At 40.0% G+C, this 20103-nt stretch overlaps 1 protein-coding gene across 2 annotated transcripts in view; it reads left to right on the top strand.

Annotated features, from left to right (window-relative positions):
- Window positions 1-20103, top strand: part of LOC132836841 (disintegrin and metalloproteinase domain-containing protein 9-like) — a 122228-nt gene that overhangs the window by 47566 nt on the left and 54559 nt on the right. For both annotated transcript variants that reach the window (XM_060856368.1, XM_060856367.1), the window contains exons 4-6: window positions 3255-3333; window positions 7272-7348; window positions 13819-14029. In XM_060856368.1, coding sequence (XP_060712351.1) covers window positions 3255-3333; window positions 7272-7348; window positions 13819-14029 — 367 coding nt within the window. The remainder of the gene's footprint in view (window positions 1-3254; window positions 3334-7271; window positions 7349-13818; window positions 14030-20103) is intronic.

The raw sequence follows: 20103 nt of genomic DNA, 5'->3' as shown, positions 1-20103 counted from the left end.
TACTGTCAAAATTGGCCTTTCTCCACTTTAGAACTTCAACTTTTAGATCTGGTCTATCCTTTTCCATCACTATTTTAAATCTAATAGAATTATGGTTGCTGGCCCCAAAGTGCTCCCCCACTGACACCTCAGCCACCTGCCCTGCCTTATTTCCCAGAGGTGGTCAAGTTTTGCATATTCCCTCATAGGTGCATCCACATCCTCAATCAGAAAATTATCTTGTACACACTTAACAAATTCATCTCCATCTAAACCCTTAACACTATGGCAGTCCCAGTCTATGTTTGGAAAGTTAAAATCCCCTACCATAACCATTATTCTTACAGATAGCTGAGATCTCCTTACAAATTTGTTTCTCAATTTCCCGCTGACTGTTAGGGGGTCTATAATACAACCCCAATAAGGTGATCATCCCTTTCTTATTTCTCAGTCCCACCCAAATAACTTCCCTGGATGTATTTCCGGGAATATCCTCCCTCAGCACAGCTGTAATGCTATGCCTTATGAAAAATGCCACTGCCCCTCCTCTCTTGCCTCGCTTTCTATCCTTTCTGTAGCATTTGTATCCTGGAACATTAAGCTGCCAGTCCTGCCCATCCCTGAGCCATGTTTCTGTAATTGCTATGATATCCCAGTCCCATGTTCCTAACCATGCCTTCCCTGTTAGGCCCCTTGTGTTGAAATAAATGCAGTTTAATTTACCTTGTCTCTGCCCGCCCTGACTGTTTGGCTCGCTTCTGTTCTCAACTGTATCAGTCTCAGATTGATCTCTTTCCTCACTATCTCCCGGGGTCCGACCCCTCCACCTTACTATTTAAATCCTCCCGAGCAGCTCTAGCAAATTTCCCTGCCAGTATATTATTCCCCTCCTAATTTAGGTGCAATCCGTACACGTCATTTCTACCCCACAAGATATTCAAATGATCCAAAAATGTGAACCGTTCTCCCATATATCAGCTCCTCAGCCATTCATTCATCTGCTCTATCCTCCTATTCCTGCCGTCACTCGCTCATAGCACCGGGAGTAATCCAGATATTACTACTCTCGAGTACTTCCTTTTTAAATTCCTGCCTAACTCTCTGTAATCTCTTTTCAGAATCTCAACCTTTTCCCTTCCTATGTCGTTTGTTCTAGTGTGGACAATGACCTTTTCCTGGCCCCTCTCCCTTGTGAGAACATTCTGCACCCTTTCTGAGACATCCTTGATCCTGACAACAGGGAAGCAACACACCATTCTGCTTTGTCACTGCTGGCCACAGAAACGTTTTCTCGAACGAGAGAATCCCCTATTACAATTGATTTCTTGAAAGCTGACGTACCCCTCATTGCATTAGAGGCAGTCTCAATACCAGAAACTTGGCTGTTCGTGCTATGTTCCCCTGAGAATCCGTCACCCCTTACATTTTCCAAAACAGCATACCTGTTTGAAATGGGTATATCCACAAAAGACTCCTGCCCTAGGTGCCTACCTCTCTTACCTTTCCTGGAGTTAACCCATCTATGTGACTGTATCTGAGACGTTCCCTCCTTCCGTTAATTGCCATCCATCACATACTGTTGCTGTTACATATTCCTCATTGCTTCTAACTGTCGATCTGATAAGATTTGCAACCAACAGCATTTATGGCAGATAAATTCCACAGTACCCTTAAACTCTCTTTAAACTCCCACATCTGACAAGAAGCACATATCACTCTAACTCAAGGCCATTTTTGTTCCTTCACAATCTACAGACCCAGAAAATAACACCATCTTATTCCTCTACAAACACTGCCCCAGTTTAAATTAATAGTTATGGATTATATTTTAATCAAGAGACATATTTCCAAAAACATATCATCAATGAAGAACCAGTCAAATTTTGAATGCATGCTGGGATGCCTGTTCTCCAGATGACCGTGGCAGATGGACCACTGCAAATTCAAGTGTGCTTCTCAAAGGTTTACCAATAGACAGTATCTTGTTAGCTGCAATGTGGCCCTGACTGTTTTTGGTTAAACTTTCTTTAACAATTATCAGCACAGTTCAGGTTTTCCCCAGAGGTTCAAGTGTGTAGAGTGAAAACTTTGCAACTCATATCTGTGGCCATAAACATTTTCTGGCTCACCAAGATTCTTTGAGGCTGTTGTCCAGTCTAGGCTGTTTCATTGAACAATTCGTAGACACTGTCATTTCTTTCACACAGATATGTTTCACTTTCTGGCATAGCCTTTTCACATTGTAGCTATGCGTCTGCCATCCCCCATTAGTTCTTGTTGTCTTGTGTAGTTTGATTATCACTGCAAATCCCATGCAAATTCACTCCTACCTGAGCAATTACCCTTGTGTTGTTGAAAACACCTACACACAGATGATTGAACCTTTTTCATCCCAAAGTGCAAAAAGCAACAATGCCGTGAATAACAGTGTTTCCATGAAAAAGCCACTGTGGCATTGTGCTTACCATTTCCTCCAGTATCACAGCCTTTGTTATCTATACAAGTTGTGAGAAACTCAGGCTCCAACGACCAACAGAATTGGGGGGCAGTGATGTGATGACAGAAACTGTTGTCCAAAGGAGGTTCAGCACTGTTGGCTGCATGATATAAAAGTGTCATCAGGGAAATTCAGCCATTACCACTGACATAACTGCCAGTCCACAAACTGGGAATGTTGCTTAAGAAAGCAGCAGGGCTGATAAGACAGATGTTTTGCTTGCACCCATCACCGGAAGATGTTTGGGTGACCTTTTTAGAGGTTTATAAAATCATGAGGGGCATGGAAAGAGCTGCCAGAGGAAGTGGTGGAGGGAGGTATAATTAGAATATTTACAAGGCATTTGGATAACTAAATGAAGAAGAAAGGTTGAAAGGGCTATGTGCCAAATGCTGGCACATAGGACTAGATTAAGTTAGGATATCTGGTTGGCATGGAAGCATTAGACCCAAAGGTCTGTTTCCATGCTGTGGATCTCGATGACTCTATGACTCTGCTTTAGCCCTCGATGTCTTGACTCAGTCAGCAACATGTTGCGTTCGTGTTACTTACAAATGAAGATTTTGCCAATTTGTTTCATGCAACATTTCAAAAGTATAATCACATTTCAGCAAACAAAAGGACCAAAAAAATCCAAATTAATTGCTTAGGATTCCTTAAATACATCACTTGTAAATTATAGTCATTGCATGTCAGCTTTTGCAACTTTCTAATATCTTGGGTTTGTTAAAATGTGGTCCAAGTGTTAGCACTGACTGCTGATGCTCTTTTACTTCAGAGACATTGTGCCAAAGGACTTCAAGATGTTCACCTACAGCAACAATGGGAGCTTGATCTCAACTCGGCCAGATGTTCAGGTATTCAACGAGTTGGCAGTAACTGTTTTATCCCGTATGACCCATCAATCTTGAATTACATAGTTGTTTCCATGTTGACTTTGTCACTTTTTTCAGAAAGCATTGATACGTATCAGAGTGTTGATCAAAACTGGTAGTATTGTGTACTTTTCTTTAGTAGCCTGTCTTTGTGGTTGAGTTAAGACAGTGACTGTTGGCAGCTTATTCTCCTGGTGAATCTGGAAACAGGGAGTATCTGAAATACACCTGATCTCCCTTCTCATTGTAAGGGATGTGATTTATATATATTTTAATCTCGTATATTTTGGATTTTCAAGTGTTGATCAATTGGTGTTTAAGCCTTCTGTGTATCTAAGGTGTTTTCAGATTTAACTTGTGGGTATTTTTGGAGCCAGAGTGATACTTCCTGATGAATACTGGGTTTGTACTTGCATGGGGGAGTTTATGAGCAAAGAAAGTAAAGTGTCCTGCATTAGATTTTCACATAGAAGATTCTCGGGTTTCTATTTTGGGCTTGGAGGAAACATGTAAAACTTGAGAAAAAAAAATTGTTTCATTTTGATAATTTGCAGAAGTTTTAGTTGAAGATGCACGTGTCAATTAGTTATTCCTGAGAAAGGAAGGTAGTTTGAAGACTGTTCAAAAAGAGCTACCCTTAATGTCATGAGTTTAGTTTGAAAGTTCCAGACCACAAGTATTTGGTTAAAATCCTGAAGAGATATTTGCAGATAAGAAAACTGGAGCTCAGTCTAAGATAAATCAAGGACGAGTCTGTCAGATTATCACAACTGAAAATTAAAGCCACATCCAAATCAAAATCTACCTAGGTTCCAGAAGGGAATTCTATTTGATGTTTGAGTGTTGTCATGAGATGCTGTTTGGCTTGATAGGATTGCAATTTACCATATGTTTCTAAATCTTTAAACATATATGTAAATATTTTGGTTTATTCGATTTTATTTTCATTTCTTTTACATAATAAATATCTGATTCATTGATAAAACTGAATCTGCACCATTGGCATTTTTGTGTATCAGTGAAAGAACACCTTATTAAAACCAAAGAGAATCCTTGATCTATCAAGCTAGACACAAATCCAGGAACTGAATTGTCCAGTACTAATATCAGCTGGAACATAACACATCTGTCACCCACACCAACAATTAATTGTGTAGCTGGAAAGTAGTGATTTGCATGAACTGTCCAGTCTTTATTTCTCACTTTTTGCATCACATGATGTATTTGCAAACTGAGTTAAAGTCACATGATACAAGGTTATAGTCCAGTAGGTTTATTTGAAAATACAAGCTTCCTTTGTTACATAGCAAGTGAATTATTGAAACAACATGAAGTGCGAACTGAAATTGATGTTTTGGACTCAATTTTTGTGCCTCATTAGAGAAACATAGCTTAAGTGCATTATGGTCTCAAGAGTCACCAGCTGGGATTTCCTGATGGAGTGAGATTATATGATGGTGAGGACGAGGTAGATTTTTGACTCTTGAGTGTGTGTGTATGTGTGTGTGTTTTGTGGAACACTTATTCCTGTCCAGATCCAGCCTGATCGACAAATTTATTCCTTCGGTTGGAGACTGTTGCAGCTGAGGCCTTTGACTCAACAGTGTGATGTTGGGGGACAAAGTACTGAATGATAGAATGATATTATCAGTTGCCTAATCATGGGGAGGGAAGTTGTTTGACTTGGGGAGGGAGGTGGGGGGAGAGCTGAGGGGAAACATTTCTGCTCCTTTTGGCCTCCAAGGCTTCGTTGACTTTCCCAGTGCAAATTTTGCCACTCTTCAGCAATTGCATTTTCAAGGTTAGTAAATCTGATGGCCTGGTTAACTCAAGAATAGCATGAAGTCTCATGAAAGTATTTAATTGAGCAATCTCCTACCCTCACTGCTCAGAATGATTGTCTCTGTTAAAGTTGGAAATTGATTGGATCAAACCATGTTGGTTCATGTTTAAGATTTTGACTGCTTTCTGATAATTCTCTCTCTCTGGTTTTGGAGGAAGCATAGTTAAAATTTCCTTCAACAAATTTTGTCACTCCCAAAGCCAAGTAAGGATCACCAGAGAATTTTCACTACCAGGCCTTCATTCTGAAGTATTCCAATCAATAATATTTTCCTGGAAAGTGGAGGCTCACTTATCGGCACAATATCGAGCTGTGAGCAGTGACTTATTGGAAATAGCTCATTGATCTTAGGATAGCTGGGTCATGTGTATTTTGGCAACATAAGCCTTGTCAATTTCTTGTAATCCATTCTCAAATTCATGCCACAGTCATGATGTACTCCATCACTGACCCTTGTTTGAGATTTCTTGTCCCCTTCTCAGAAGTGAAAAACAACAGAAGCTGTGAATGACATGATAATACACTAATTACTTTTTGTTTTTTTTGGAACTATAAATTGAATGGCAGATTATACTGACATAATTGAAAAACTAGATAGATTTTCAATGTGAAAAACAAGTGTTGCGTATCATTGAGTCATGCAATACAATTTTGCTTTTTGGAAACAAACTGGAGGGATAAGTTGAAACTGAAGTCTACCGACAAGCTTTCAAGTTAAGGACGTTCGTCCTGGCAACAGACCTCTGATTGGTTGAGCTGAGAAGTGCTTTAAAATTAAACTGTCAGTGCCCAGAGCAGAAAAAGGTAAAATCTTCCCAAGCCTGCAGTCAGACAGCATCTTGCTCTCACCATGTGATGAAGAAGTCAGGAAATGCTGGAAAGCTTTTTAAAAAAAAAGCATGCTAGGAAAGACCTACATTTGTCTGATCAACCACCAAATTGAGGGATGAGCCTCATGTTAGAGAAAATGAAGTTTTCACGACGGCAAAAATCCAAATCACTCTGACAGAAAAAGGAATTTCCAGTTTGTGCTCTCTAATTTTGTTTTTCAGAATTGTTTGCTCTGTCTCTGTTCTTTTCCAACCAATTGTATATGTGTTAAATCATTTGTCTTTTGTCATTTAGTATGCATTATTTGGGAATTTTGAAGGGGTAGATTTTAAGTTGCAACAATCTAAAATCCTTGTTCTTGTTAAAGTTAATTGTGTAAGTTTTATTTCCCTGTTACTGGAGAAGTCTGGTGTTGTTTTTGTCCTGCATAGCAATCAGACAAGAAAATTGAGATTCGGTACTCACAATGGGAATTTTATACTATATAGGATCATTTGTGGAACGGTAGGTCATCATTGTCAGTGTACTATTTCCAGTCATGGCAAAACAAACTGGTCAAGCTTAGTGAATCTCTGGTATGACAATAACGCTCATTTCCAAGTATTGCTGTTGTTTAAAACTAGATTTTAGTTTGAGCTCTTTCTCTACCTGATCTGGGATGCTTGAAAGACTGAAATAATTTTACTTCATAGTTTGACCTGACCATAGTGATTTCGTACTGCTCATGTAGCAAGATGAAATTGTGATTATCTATCAGAATACAGGATCCAGCTAAATGTGTGTATACATGGGTCTTCAATTGTAATTAATAATACTGCAGAAAGCAACAATGTTAAACAGCAAATCGACAGTGGTGGAACTTGTATGTTGTCATTGCTTTTCTTGCTTAGCTGTCATTGGTCAGAATGAGTTAAAATGATCCAGTCGAAGTGTGTTGGTAACTCATTCATTGAATGTGGGCATCTCTGGCAGGATCAATGAGTATTGCCTTCTCTTACTGTCTTCACCATGGTGGTGGTCAGCTGCAGTCTTGAACTGTGGCTATGTATATTGTATGTGTCTTGTAGGAGAATGTGTCTTGGAGCGGTGGTGTCCCTATGTGCCTGCCGCCTTTCTTCTACGAGGTGTTAGAGGTCGAAGGTTTAAAGATGCTGTTGAAGGAGCCTTACCAAGCTTTATTGTGAAAAGCAGTGCTGCAGATTCTGGATGACGTGTCTAACCATTTCCTTGCTATTTATTTTTGAAGGATCATTGTCACTTTAAGGGATACGTGGAGGGAATGGACAATTCCATGGTTGCTCTTAGCACCTGCAGTGGGCTCAGGTAAAGATTGCATGTATTCTTGCATTAATCACAAAACAGCAGTGACTGCATGTAACATATCACGTTTGGGAGGTCAATGATGCTGTGAAAGTGATGTTCCTTAACTTGATAATGATCTCCTCCCTCCTCCAATGTATTAATCATCTTACTATGTCTCATCGTGAGGGCACTTGTGGTGTAGTGGAGGGGTGGAGGCCCCGGTTAAAGTCCCACCTGCTGCAGGGATGTATGATAACAATGCTGAACAAGTCGATAAAAAAAACTTTCAGAATATATTTTTATTGAAAAATAGATCTTTAAACTGCCCTCTTGTATTAACGTGTAAACATAGATAAAAATATTTTTAAAACCCAACTAACTACTTAATTAAATAAATAATAACTAACAACTAATAGATAACAATAATACAGTTCAGCTAAACAAAACACTAACTCTCGAATATTGAGAACATTAATTTTCACCTATTGATATGTTCGCAGTTCCCTCTCTCTGGATATTGGACTTGTCAAGCGCAATTGTTATAGCTGTATAAAAGCCATTTTTAGTGTGACAGACAAGTCTGTGTCCAGGTAGTCTAAAAAGGACAGCCATTACTTATAGAAATTCAGTTTTGTGATGTACCACACTTGTAAGAAAATCCAAGGGGATATATTCCATAATAATCTTACGCCATTCGGACAGGCCCAGGGGATTTTCAGACACCCAACCTAAAAAGATATTCTTTCTTGCACAGAAAGTGAGGATGTTGAAAAGTATTTTCTTATGCGCATCTACAAGGATAACACTGGGCAGGCCAAGAGGAAGAGAGATCAGGTCCTTCTCCACCCTTACACCCAAAATCTCCTCCATTGCACCTGCCACAGCACTCCAGTCTGTTTCAAGCCTACGACAGGACTAGAGACAGTGGGTAAGGGTGCCCGTACTGACTTTACACTTGGGGCATGTTGAAGATACCCCGGTTTAAATTTTGACAAATGATCCAGAGCCAAGTAGACCCTGTGGAGAATCTTCAACTGTAAAGCATGGGTCATATTGCAAATTGATATCTTTCTTGCGTTTCCCAAATATCTCCCCCGCCTCTGAGGAGACCTTAACACCTTGTTTTCTCTCTCTCACACCCTGCAAAGTCGATCAAACTCATCTGAGGGCCCCCCCCCAAGTTGATGATATAAAGTGCTGGCAGAAAGTGCACTCTTAGCACTGAGCACCCTTCTTCCTATGTCAGATTTGTAGGGATCAGTCAGAAGTGTAGTCTTTTTTTGAATAAAATCCCTAACTTGAAAAAAACAGGAGAGATGCCTGCTAGATGGCTCGTATTTCCGCACTAACTGATCAAAATACATCATTGTGTCTCCCTCAAATAAATCACCCATGTAAGATACACCCCTAGCTGCCCAATGTTTGAGTCCTGAATCTGTCATTCCCCCTTTGAAAACCCAGCTTACCCACTGTAAGTGTAAGTAAAGATGTTTTGCCAGTATTGCTTTCCCTCTGTATTTCTTAACTGTCCTCATTTTGTCCAAAAACAGCAAAATATTAAGGGAGCACTTTGCCTGAGTGATTTTGATATCTAACCATATTGAAAAAGGGTCCACGCAAGCCCAGTCACTGATGTAAGATAAAAGCGAGCTTAGTTCATAATTTTTTATGTCCAGGAGATCTGCTCCCTCTAGTCTGTGAGGCAATTGCAGTTTAGCTAATTTAATAAAGGGCTGCTTATGATGCCAAATAAAAGAGCTAAACCAGCTGTTCAGTCTGCTGAGGTTTGCTTATCGAAAATCAGGGGGAGCATATGTTTTGGGTACAACAAATGGGGGAGGATATTCATCTTAATAAGAGCTATCCGATCTAACCACCAGACCGGAAGCGCCTCCCCATCTTTGAAAGTCTTGTTTGATTTTGTCAAAGAATTGGTCAGAATTAGTTTTAAACAACCTGGCAAGAACTAGAGTGATGAATATGCCCAAATATATACCCGCCCCCCCCCCCCCCCCCCCACCCCGCCATGACCACTTAACTGGGAATCGAGATTCGCCCTCAACACCAAGCACCTTCATAAGACCACCCATTGGCATAGCCTCTGATTTGACAAAATTAATTCTGCCCTGAAAAGTTGATGCATTGATGAGTTGATGCATTGTCTCAGGTAAGCACTGAAACTGGTGGATTTGACAAAAAAATTGAGGATGTTATCCCCATGCAACGAAATCTTACGTAATTTTTACCCCACTTCTGGAGCTATTGGGATCCCTACGAATGGCCTCCACCAACAATTCAATCACCAGTGTAAAAGCAATGGCAAAAGGGGACAGCCCTGTTGGCTGCCCCTAAAAATGCTAAAATTGCTTGATTGTACCCCGTTGGTGTTGACCGCAGCAAAAGGTTCACCGTAGAGAATCTTTACTCATCTTATAAAGGCTTCACCCATGCCAAACCGCTCGAGAGTATGAAAATGGTACGGCCTCTCAACTCTGTCAATTGCCTTCTATGCATCTAGAGAAATCACCAATCCCTGTGTTGAATGTTGTTGACACGCTTGAATTACATTAAACAGCCTCCAAACATTATTGGAGGATCTGCGACCCTTTATGAAACTCGTCTGGTCCTGTTTAACAATAGAAGGTAATATAGGTTCCAGCCTTAACACTGGAGTATTAGAGAGGATTTTAACATCAACATTTAAGAGTGAAATGGGCCTGTAAGAAGCACAGTCCTCCAGGACATTCCCTTATCTCAGATTAAGCGAAATATTGGTCTCTCTTAGAGATGGCAGAGGACGATCATGACTGTACAACTCATTGAACATGTTGAGCATCAGGCCTGATAATATACTTATAAATTCCACATAGAATTTGCTGGGAAGTCCATCAGGACTGGGCGCCTTTCCACTCTAAAGCTGCTTCACAGCCTCCTGCACCTCTTGCTCTGATAAGGGGGCATTGAGAAAAGACTCTTGTTCGGAGGTCATGCCCAGGAGTTCCAGATCCTTGAAAAAGGACTCCATTTTGGCCCGCCTCTACTCACAACCCTCAGATTAGCATAATTCTCCGAAATGCCACATTAATCTTTTTGGAATCACGTTAGATTCCCAGACCTTTCCCTAATAGCTTGAGGGGCACTCCTTTTCCTGGCGAGATATGCTAGATATTTGCCCAGTTTGTCACCATGCTCATGTAATCCTTGTTTTTAAAAAAATAAGCTCCTTCTTTGCTATCTGCATGAGCACGGAATTCAATGCAGACCGCAGCACTGTGATCCTCTGTAGCTTGGCCAATGAAGGCCTGTCCATGTCAGCCTTCTCAGCTGCCTGCAACTGTGCTTATACACACACACACACACACACACACACACACACACACACACACACACACACACACACCCCCATTCAGCCAATCAAAGCCGTTCCACCATTCAATCATGGCTGAAACATTTCTCAACCCCATTCTCCCACTTTCTTTCCGTAACCTTCGATCCCCCTTACAATCAAGAACCTATCTATCTCAGTCTTAAATGTACTCAATGACCTGATCTCCACAGCCTTCTGTGGCAATGAATTCCATAGATTTGCTACTCTCTGGCTGAAGAAGTTTCTCTTTATCTCCACTCTAAAAGGTCCTCTCTTTTCTCGAAGGCTGTGTTGACTGGTCCAAATCTGTTCTACAAATGGGAACATCTTCCCAACATCCACTCTGTCCAGGCCATTCAGTATTCTGTAAGTTTCAATTCGATCTGCCCGCATCTTTCTGAACTCTGTTGTAGACCCAGAATCCTCAAATGTTCCTCATACATTAAGCTTTTCATTCCTGGGACTGACTCCAAGTTTGGTTTCCTGTCGTAATAATTCTCAGTTCACTCTCATTCTGATCTTATTACCTTCATTCTCCTCCGCTGTTCCAATAAAACTCAAGGTCAGCTTGAGGAATAGGTCTACATCTTTGAATTAGGCACTTCACAGTCTTCTGTACTCAACACCAAGTTCAACATTTTCAGACCATAACCCTTTGCCATGACATTTTATTTTTGGTTTTGAATAACAACTGTCAATGAAATTTATGTGATTCCTATTTGCAAATTGTCTGCACTTATATTTTGTTTACATATTATATTGCTGTTTCCTTTTGCCTTTTCTCATCATTGCTTTGGCCACTTAATCTCTCTCCTGCCCTAAACCCTATCAAGACTGGCCTTTCTTTTGCACTTTATTTAAACCTAGAGCAACATTTCTTTAAAATTTTGATGAAAGGTCAACAACCAAAATATTGTTTTTTTTAGATTGTCTGTTTATAGGGTATTTTCACCACTTTAAAAAAAATTTAAAACCTTCAGCATTTGTGCATGGTGGCTCAGTGGTTAGCACTGCTGCATCACAGCATCAAGGTCCCAGGTTCAATTCCAGCCTTGGGCGACTGTCTGTGTGGAGTTTGCACATTCTCCCCATGTCTGCGTGGGTTTCCTCCGGGTGCTCCGGTTTACTCCCACAGTCCAAAGATGTGCAGGCCACGTGAATTGGCTATTTAGGTGCATTAGTCAGAGGGAAATGGGTCTGGGTGGGTTACTCTTCGGAAAGTTGGTGCGGACTGGTTGGTCCGAAGGAAATCTAATCTAAATTTGCAGTATTTTGGTTTGGTGAAGTCTGTTTGCTAGCTAGAGCCCACAGCAATGACTGACCTTTTTTGTTATGTTGTTGTATGAGATTGCTTCCATGATGCACCAAGTTTAGCTTGTGTTCACTGCTATCTACCATATGGAATTCATGCTTGTTATTTTTTTCTTTATTGTAAGGAGTAAGAGCTAATCAAGTGTAGCTTTGAAAAAGGGAATTTGAATTATATATTGAAGATTAACATGACGAATGTAAGTGTTTGGTACATAGATTGACCATTAGCTACCCCCTCCCCCAACATCCTCAGCTATTTAATCAGACCATGGCTGATCTGTTTTTCACCTCAACTTCACATTGTCACTTACTTCTGATAACACGTAATCCTCCCTTGCTTTGTAATAATTTAACCAATGCTTCTTTAAAAATTTTCAAAAACGATTAACTGTTTGATGAGAGATTTCCAAAGACTCATGATGCTCTTTGAGAAACAATTTGCACTCAACTTTGTTTACAAATAAGGGGTAAAGATGTAAGAGTATGACCCCTATTTCTGGATTCTAATATCCACGCACACCCTATCAAGTTCCTTCAAGAGCTTGGGGAGCTCCCTCTATATTAAGTCATTTCTAATCTTTCTCTCTCCCTCCCTTGTTGAATTAATTAAGGAGTTACATTTGCTATCTTCTGATCTAATGGACTGTTCCCCAAATCTTGGTTATTTTGGAAATATAACTGAAGACTAACTTTTTAAATTTCTGTCCAATTATTGTAATTATACTTATTGCAATGATGTCGAGATGTATGGCACTCATAAAATCTCCCCAAAATTTATATTTTGTCGCAATGATTATTTAAAACCATTTTACCAGGGCTTTGATAAGAATATCATAGTCAGCTGTAGTCCATTAAAATTTTAAAATAAGTACAGCTTGTATATTTTGAGAAAATGTACTTTTCAGTGAAAACGTATTTATTTGTAGATTCAGATAAAAAAGACTGAGGAACTCAGTTTGTGTTGTTGACTTATTAACTTTTGCACTGTAGCTGAGTTGAAAGAAATTATTTGCTACAAATTATGTCAGGCTGTTAGTCATTCAGTGGATGCTGTCCTTTTTACATGCCTTTCTGACTGCAGAGTCAAAGAAAGCAAATAAAAGCTTCCATTTCTATTGCACCTTTCATTCCTTCAGGATTGGTTCCTGTGAAGTATGTTTTGAATGTGCACATCAAGCACCTAGTTTGCAAAGTGCACATTCCTCTGAACAGCAAATAGATAATGATCAAAAAATGTGTTTCTGCTTTTTACCAGGCATAAATCATGGCCTCACAATGCCCTCCTGCCCTTGAAATGGAATTACTTATGTCCATCGAGAAAGCAAACACATTCCCAGTTTGAAATCTCATCAAAAAATGGCACCTTCATCAGTGAAACATTCCCTCAGTATTGAAATAGTCTCAACTGGATTCTGACTGATACCACTGTCATAAGACTTGAATCTGTACTCTTGTGACTCAAAGACAAAAATAGCTACTAACTGAACCAAGACAAATACTCAAATGTGCTTGTTAAAGTCCAAAAGCTGCATGGCTTCTTCTCTGCAGCAGTTGGACAGCCAGAAATGTAGCAAATGTAGAAGGCAGTATTGCTTCCTTGTCCTGCATTCCTCACAACATCACCTGACTAAAATGCTTCCGATGCATACCATTGTTATGTAGTTAATGATACTGTATTTTGCAATTTGTAGGAACCTGACCACTTCCAGATTATTTCTATTAACACCAATTCAAAAATAATTGACAAATGCACATCAGATGTTTGAAAAGTGATTGACGTAAGAAAAGTGTACATGTTATTGTTTCTCCACAGAGGATTACTGCAGACAGGTGACACTCATTATGCAATTGAACCACTTGAGTCCTCCAGTACCTTCCAACATATTGTTTATCGTATGGAGGATCTGCTTGAAGAACATTTAGTCTGTGGAGTATCGGATTTGGCCAGCACTATACAGCCAGTTGATCAGGAGCGTGCAGAACAACATTCCCATAATGGTCACAGTATGATGGGCTTCCTCCGCGTAAGTCATAAGGCCTTTTGTATTCAATTATTGCCAATCATTTGTACATCTCTTAATTACTGAGTTTGGAGCTCAAGTGATAACATTTCTACCTGTGGTCCAGGAAGCCGAAGTTCAAGTTCCACCTGGCTGTGAGGTGTGTCAGAATATGTCTAAGCAGGTTGATTGAAGTTTTTTTCAATTGAAAAATGTATGAGGTTGCAGAGATGAGCTTTCTATCCATTCATTTAGTAGATGGAGGCACTGTTGGCAAGATCAGCATTTCTTGCACTTGTGTAATTGCTTGAGAGAAGGGATGGTGAATCGTCGTCTTGAAAATTCAGTGATTTGGTCATTTTCACAAACTTATGCATGTTATCACCTAGTTCTGACTGCCAGATATACCTGAGACAAATTGCAGTGAGGGAGCCAGGTGACAGTTACATGTTAACAAAAGAATCAAGAACAAAAGAAAAGTACAGCACAGGAAAAGGCCCTTCAGCCCTCCAAGCCTGTGCCAATCATCATGCCCTAACTGAACCAAAAAAACAAACCTTCTGCCCTTAATTGGTCCATATCCCCCTCTTCCCTCCCTGTTCATGTAACCATCTAGATGCCTCTGAAATGTTGCCAAAGTGCTTGCTTCCACCACCTCTTAGGGCAGTGCATTCCAGGCTCCTACCACTCTCTATATGAAAATCCTCCCTCGTACATCTCCCTTCAACTTTTCTCTTCTCAGTTTGAACCTATGACCTTTTGTAATTGTATCTTCAGCTCTGGGAAAAAGCCTCTCGATACCTCTCATAATTTTGTCGACCTTTATCAGGTCTCCTCTCAGCCGCCATCTTTCCAGTGAAAACAGTCGTGTTTTTTTACCTTTCCCAATGCCAATGTCCTTGGGACCAGGCAACATCCTTCTCTGCACTCTCTCCAAAGCTCTCACATACTTCTGATAGTGTGGTGACCAAAATAGCACACAATACTCCAAATGCAGCCTAATAAGGGTTTCATATAGGTGCAACATGGTTTGTCAACTCTTGTACTCCATGGTCTGGCTATATGCCGCCTTTATCACTTTGGCCATCCGTGTTACCACTTTTAGGGAACTGTGGACCTGCACACCCAGATCTGTTTGTATGTTAATGTTCCTAAGGGTTCTGCCATTTACAGTATGATTAACACCTAAATTTGATCCTCTAAAATGCATCACCTTGCATTTGTCTGGATTAAACTCCATCTGCCAATTCTGTGCCCAAATTACCGATCTATCTGTATCCTATTGTATCCTTTCACAATTGTCGGTACTATCAGCAACTCCATCAATTTACATGTCATCTGCAAACTTTGTAATCAGACCATCTGCATTTTCCTTTAGATCATTTATATGTACTACAAACAACAGAAGACCCAAGACTGATCCCTGTGGAACACCACTAGTTACCAATTCCCATTCTGAAAATCACCCTTTTACTACTACCCTCTGTTTTCTGTGGAAGCCAGTTTTGTATCCATCTACCTAGCCCACCCCGAATCCATGTCATTTTATTTGTAGCAATCTGCTATGTGGGACTTGATCAAATGCCATGCTGAAGTCATGTAAACCATATCCACAGCCCTACCGTCGCCGACTATCTTTGCCCCGTCTTCGAAAAATTCAATCACATTGGTGAGCCATGACCTTCCTTGTACAAATCCATGCTGCCTCTCACTAACTAGTCCATTTTCTTCCAAATGTGCATATATTTTGTCCCTCGGAATCTTCTCCAAGAGCTTCCCCACCACAGACATGAGGCTCACTGGCCTATAATTTTCTTAAACAAGGGAACAATATTGATCAATCTCCAGTCCTCTGTGGCCCAAGAGGATGTGAAGATATCTAATAACACCCCAGCCATTTCTTCCCTTGCCTCTTGCAGTAACCTGGGATAGATCCTATCTGGCCCTGGGGACTTGTCTACCTAAGTGCAATTTAGAATACCCAAATCTTCCTCCTTTAGTATATTGACATTCGCCAGAGTATTCACACACTCATCCCTGACCTCAACATTAGTCATGACCTTCTCCTTGGTGAATACCAATACAAAGTATTAAGGATCTCTCCCACTTCATGTGGCTCCACGCATAGCTTCCCTCTGTTAGCTTTGTGTGGGCCTATTCTTTACCTTGCTACCCTCCTTGTTCTAATATATGCATAAAAATAATAGGGATAATTGGGCATGAACTAAGTGGATATACATGTATGTTATTACATTTTATATTTATTCTTGGATTATATTTATGGGCACGAGTATGGTCACTGATTTGAGGAAAACAAATGTTTCCTGTAACTTACATCAGGTTACTAGTTGCCAAGCAGCTGACTTCTTGGTTGTTGGAGTTTTGTGATGTGAATCTAAAAACCACTGACAAGCGAAAATACATGCTTGGACATTGTCTAACCAACCTTTTAACTTCTGGTGTTTGTCAGTTAGAAGTCAATTAGATTACTTTGTACTAAGACTCACAAGTAAGCCAAAATCAAGAACATAATTTGCTGGAAAAGCTCAGCAGGTCTGGGGAGAGAAATCAGAGTTAACATTTTGGTTCAAATGACCTTTCCTCAAAATCCAGCATCCACTATTCTTTTGGTTTTCACAAGAAAGCTAGACAGGGTAATGATGGCAGATATCCGTTACCATTCGTTAATCAGATGGATGTTTATGACACGTTTCTTCATTTTTTTCATGGGATGTGGGTACTGATGGCTTGGCCAGCATTTATGGTCCATTCTTAACTGCCTGTGAACTGAGTGGTTGCTGGGCAGAGAGTCAGCAGTCACACGTCAGCCTGACCAATTAAGGATGGCAAACTTCCTTCTCCAAGGGACATGATTGAGACAAAGTTGTTTTTACAACTATTTATAATGGATACATGGTCACCATTAGACTAGCTTTTCGTTCCAGATTTTTACTGAATTTTCATTTCAGTGTTGACCATGGTGGGATGGAAACCAACCCAGAACATTAGCTAGGGGGCTCCACGTAACTCGTCCAGTGAGATTACCATTTTGCGACTATCCCTTGATATTGGAGTGTCACATTTTTCATCAATGGTTATTTATTAAAATTACAGTTGATTAAATAACTGAAGTCAAGCTGTTCAGCTGCCACAGTTGGATTCAGACTCTGATATTGCTATCTCAGTATTTCATATTTCTTGGTAAAATTGAGCCCTCTCACTAAGTCTATGTTGGATCTTCCAACCTGCATGGTTTAAAAAACTTCTTTGATGAAGTGTAAAGGATGATTATTGTGGAAATAATTTTATTTTATGAACTTAAGATGTTTGTACTTATGCTGAAAAGCATTATTCATTATGCAGTGTGGTGAAGATTGAAATTGAGCAGCAAAAGAAAACGATACAGGAGTCATTTTCATGAATTTGGTACTATTTCTTGCTTGGATTCTGGTGTGGGTCAAACTCATGATAATGATTCCATAAGACATAGAAGCAGAAATTAGGCCATTCAGCCCATTAAGTCTACTCCATCATTCAAACATGGCTGATGTTTCTCAACGCCATCATCCCGCTTTCACCCCATAACCTTTGATCCCCTTGATACATAACAACCTATCTCAGACTTAAATGTACTCAATGGTTTTCTTTTACTGCTCAATGTCAATCTTCACCACACTGCCTAATGGGAAATGCTTTTCAGCATAAATAGGAACATCACACCTGAAGTTCATAATATAAAATATGAGCTATCATGCAGCCAAAAAGAGTTGGAGAGCACATAGATAATTCCACAAGGTGGAAACACAGGTGAGGAGGGATGTAGGATCACTCAGTGGCTAGTATATCCCCGTCACCTTTGCAGCAATTACATCTTTGATGGTGAGTTATTCCTCCCTGCACTTCCAATTTCTTTTCTGCAGTCTGAGTTAACTTCATCACCTCTGAGGAAACTTGAGGGAAAGTGGAATCTGGCTGGAATGAAGGATGATAATAATCGAGATGAGAGACACCTGATGTTATATATCATTGTTTTACTTCACTGGATGCTGTTCTTGATAACTGCATAAAGTGAGGTCTGGAATGGTTTCACGTTTGCAACTCCCAAATCACTTTCAAATACTTGAATCCAGTCATGATCTGCATATTTACGCATAAAATGGCCATCTAAATGAACCTTGATAGTAATTCAGATTTTATGTTCAATGCTGAATGACACTGAACTTCCGAGTGTTAAATCAGGGGGCACCTGACAAAAATTTGTGTTGTACAGTATTCCCTGGATTTAACAAGTTGAGGTGCAATTTGATTTGAGTGTTGAAAATATTAAGGGGATTACGGGCATAAACTAAAATATAGAAACAGAACTTTCAGGGAAAGTCATCATTTGTCTAAAATATGTTCTGCGTTTTGAAATCAAACCATATTTGTAATGTGTTTTGAGATGCTCACATAGTACCACGTGTAGAGTAAACATTTCAACTCCCAGCATTCTTCTTGTATGAGTCCTAAGTTTCACACAAAATTCTGCTGTAAATTTTACAAGTGATAGTGTAATAAAAGCACACTGAAAACATCACTGAGTTGAAGAGTTCATATAGGAACAGGATATAATGAGAAAATCAACTTCTCCTTCCTTTAAATGCACATAAGTACAGCATGTTTCACTGTTTTCCTGAGTTGGCCCCAATCCTGCAGCCTCTGTTACTCTACACAGCTCTGAGATTTGGAACAATCTACTCAATTCATACACAAAAGAACCTGAAGTCTATTTCTTAAAAAAAACTTCAGCATTAAACATCCTTCAGATGATTTGAGCAGGCTGTTGCAAATCTCAGAGGTTGAAGAGATTTTCAGTGCACTTTTATTGTGCTATCAGTTATTACTTATAGTAAAACTTGCAGCAGAATTTTGTGTGAGTGCTCTTTGGAGGGTCGGTGTGGACTTAGTGGGCCAAATAGCCTACTTCTCACAGTAGGGATTCTAAGTTTCTACATCCAGCAGTGGTGATGTTGGTGTCTGGGACATTGTCTGTCAGGTATGATTCTTTGAGTATGACTGTCAGACTGGTTTGTGAAACACGTCTTCCAGTTTTGGCATGAGCCTGCGGAAGAATTCAAAAACTGAGCCAAAACATAAAAGTAGATCACCTCAGGTATTCTAAAGTGGGGACAGTAAACATGCAGCTAAACACTCAGACAACGTAGGGTTAATCAGACCTGGTTCCACTTAAGCAAACATACAGCCAAGCTAGCTTACTGCAACTTGTCCCAATTCAGCGACACAACAGGAAAGTAAACCACATTCAAACTGTGTCGCAGAAGTTTGAGGTAAATGATCTGATGGTAAGTGCCATGTACGCAAAACACAATGTGATTGATCTATTACCAAGGCTTGAAAATCATTATGTAATTGGTCAATAGGAAGAAACCGGAGTATAATTGTCGCAGATTTGTGTATAAAAATGTGATTGTAATCACCAAAAGACATACTTTTCGGGCAAAGGCAACCAATGTCCCTTTAAGGTTGAGACCCTCGCATTGCAAGTAATAAACGTGCTGTGAGTGTACGTAACAAGAATCCTGCGGTCTGAATAAATGTCCCTTCGACAAGCCCCCAGATATTAGTATTGAGGATTTTTCAGGTTCGATAGGGCTCTTTTGTTTTTTTCTGGTGCCAAGATGGTCCATTTGGTTTCATTTCTTTGAGATTTTAGAGTAACTGATACAACTGAGTGATTCGCTCAGCCTTTTCAGGGTCAGCCACAAAGCTGTGGGCCTGGAGTCACATGTTGTTCAGTCCAGATTAGGATGGCAGATCCTGAAGGACATTAGTGAGCCAGGTGGGTTTTTCCAACAATCAACAATGGTTTCCTGGTTGTCAGTAGAATCTTAATTACAGTTTTTTTTATTGAATTAAATTTCCAGCATAGATTTAAACCTGGATCCCCAGGCAATCAGCTGAATTTCTGGATTAACTGTCTTGCAATATTACCATTAAGCCATTGCCTCCCTTTTGTGAGGTCTGCAGATGATTTTCTGACTCCATGCTCAGTCTGAAACCTGAGCCACAGCTGACACCAAAATTGGGATGGGCATCAC

The sequence above is a fragment of the Hemiscyllium ocellatum genome, chromosome 48 (genome assembly GCF_020745735.1).
Source record: "Hemiscyllium ocellatum isolate sHemOce1 chromosome 48, sHemOce1.pat.X.cur, whole genome shotgun sequence".
Classification (NCBI taxonomy): Eukaryota; Metazoa; Chordata; class Chondrichthyes; order Orectolobiformes; family Hemiscylliidae; genus Hemiscyllium; species Hemiscyllium ocellatum.
This window is presented reverse-complemented; position numbering and strand designations above follow the sequence as displayed.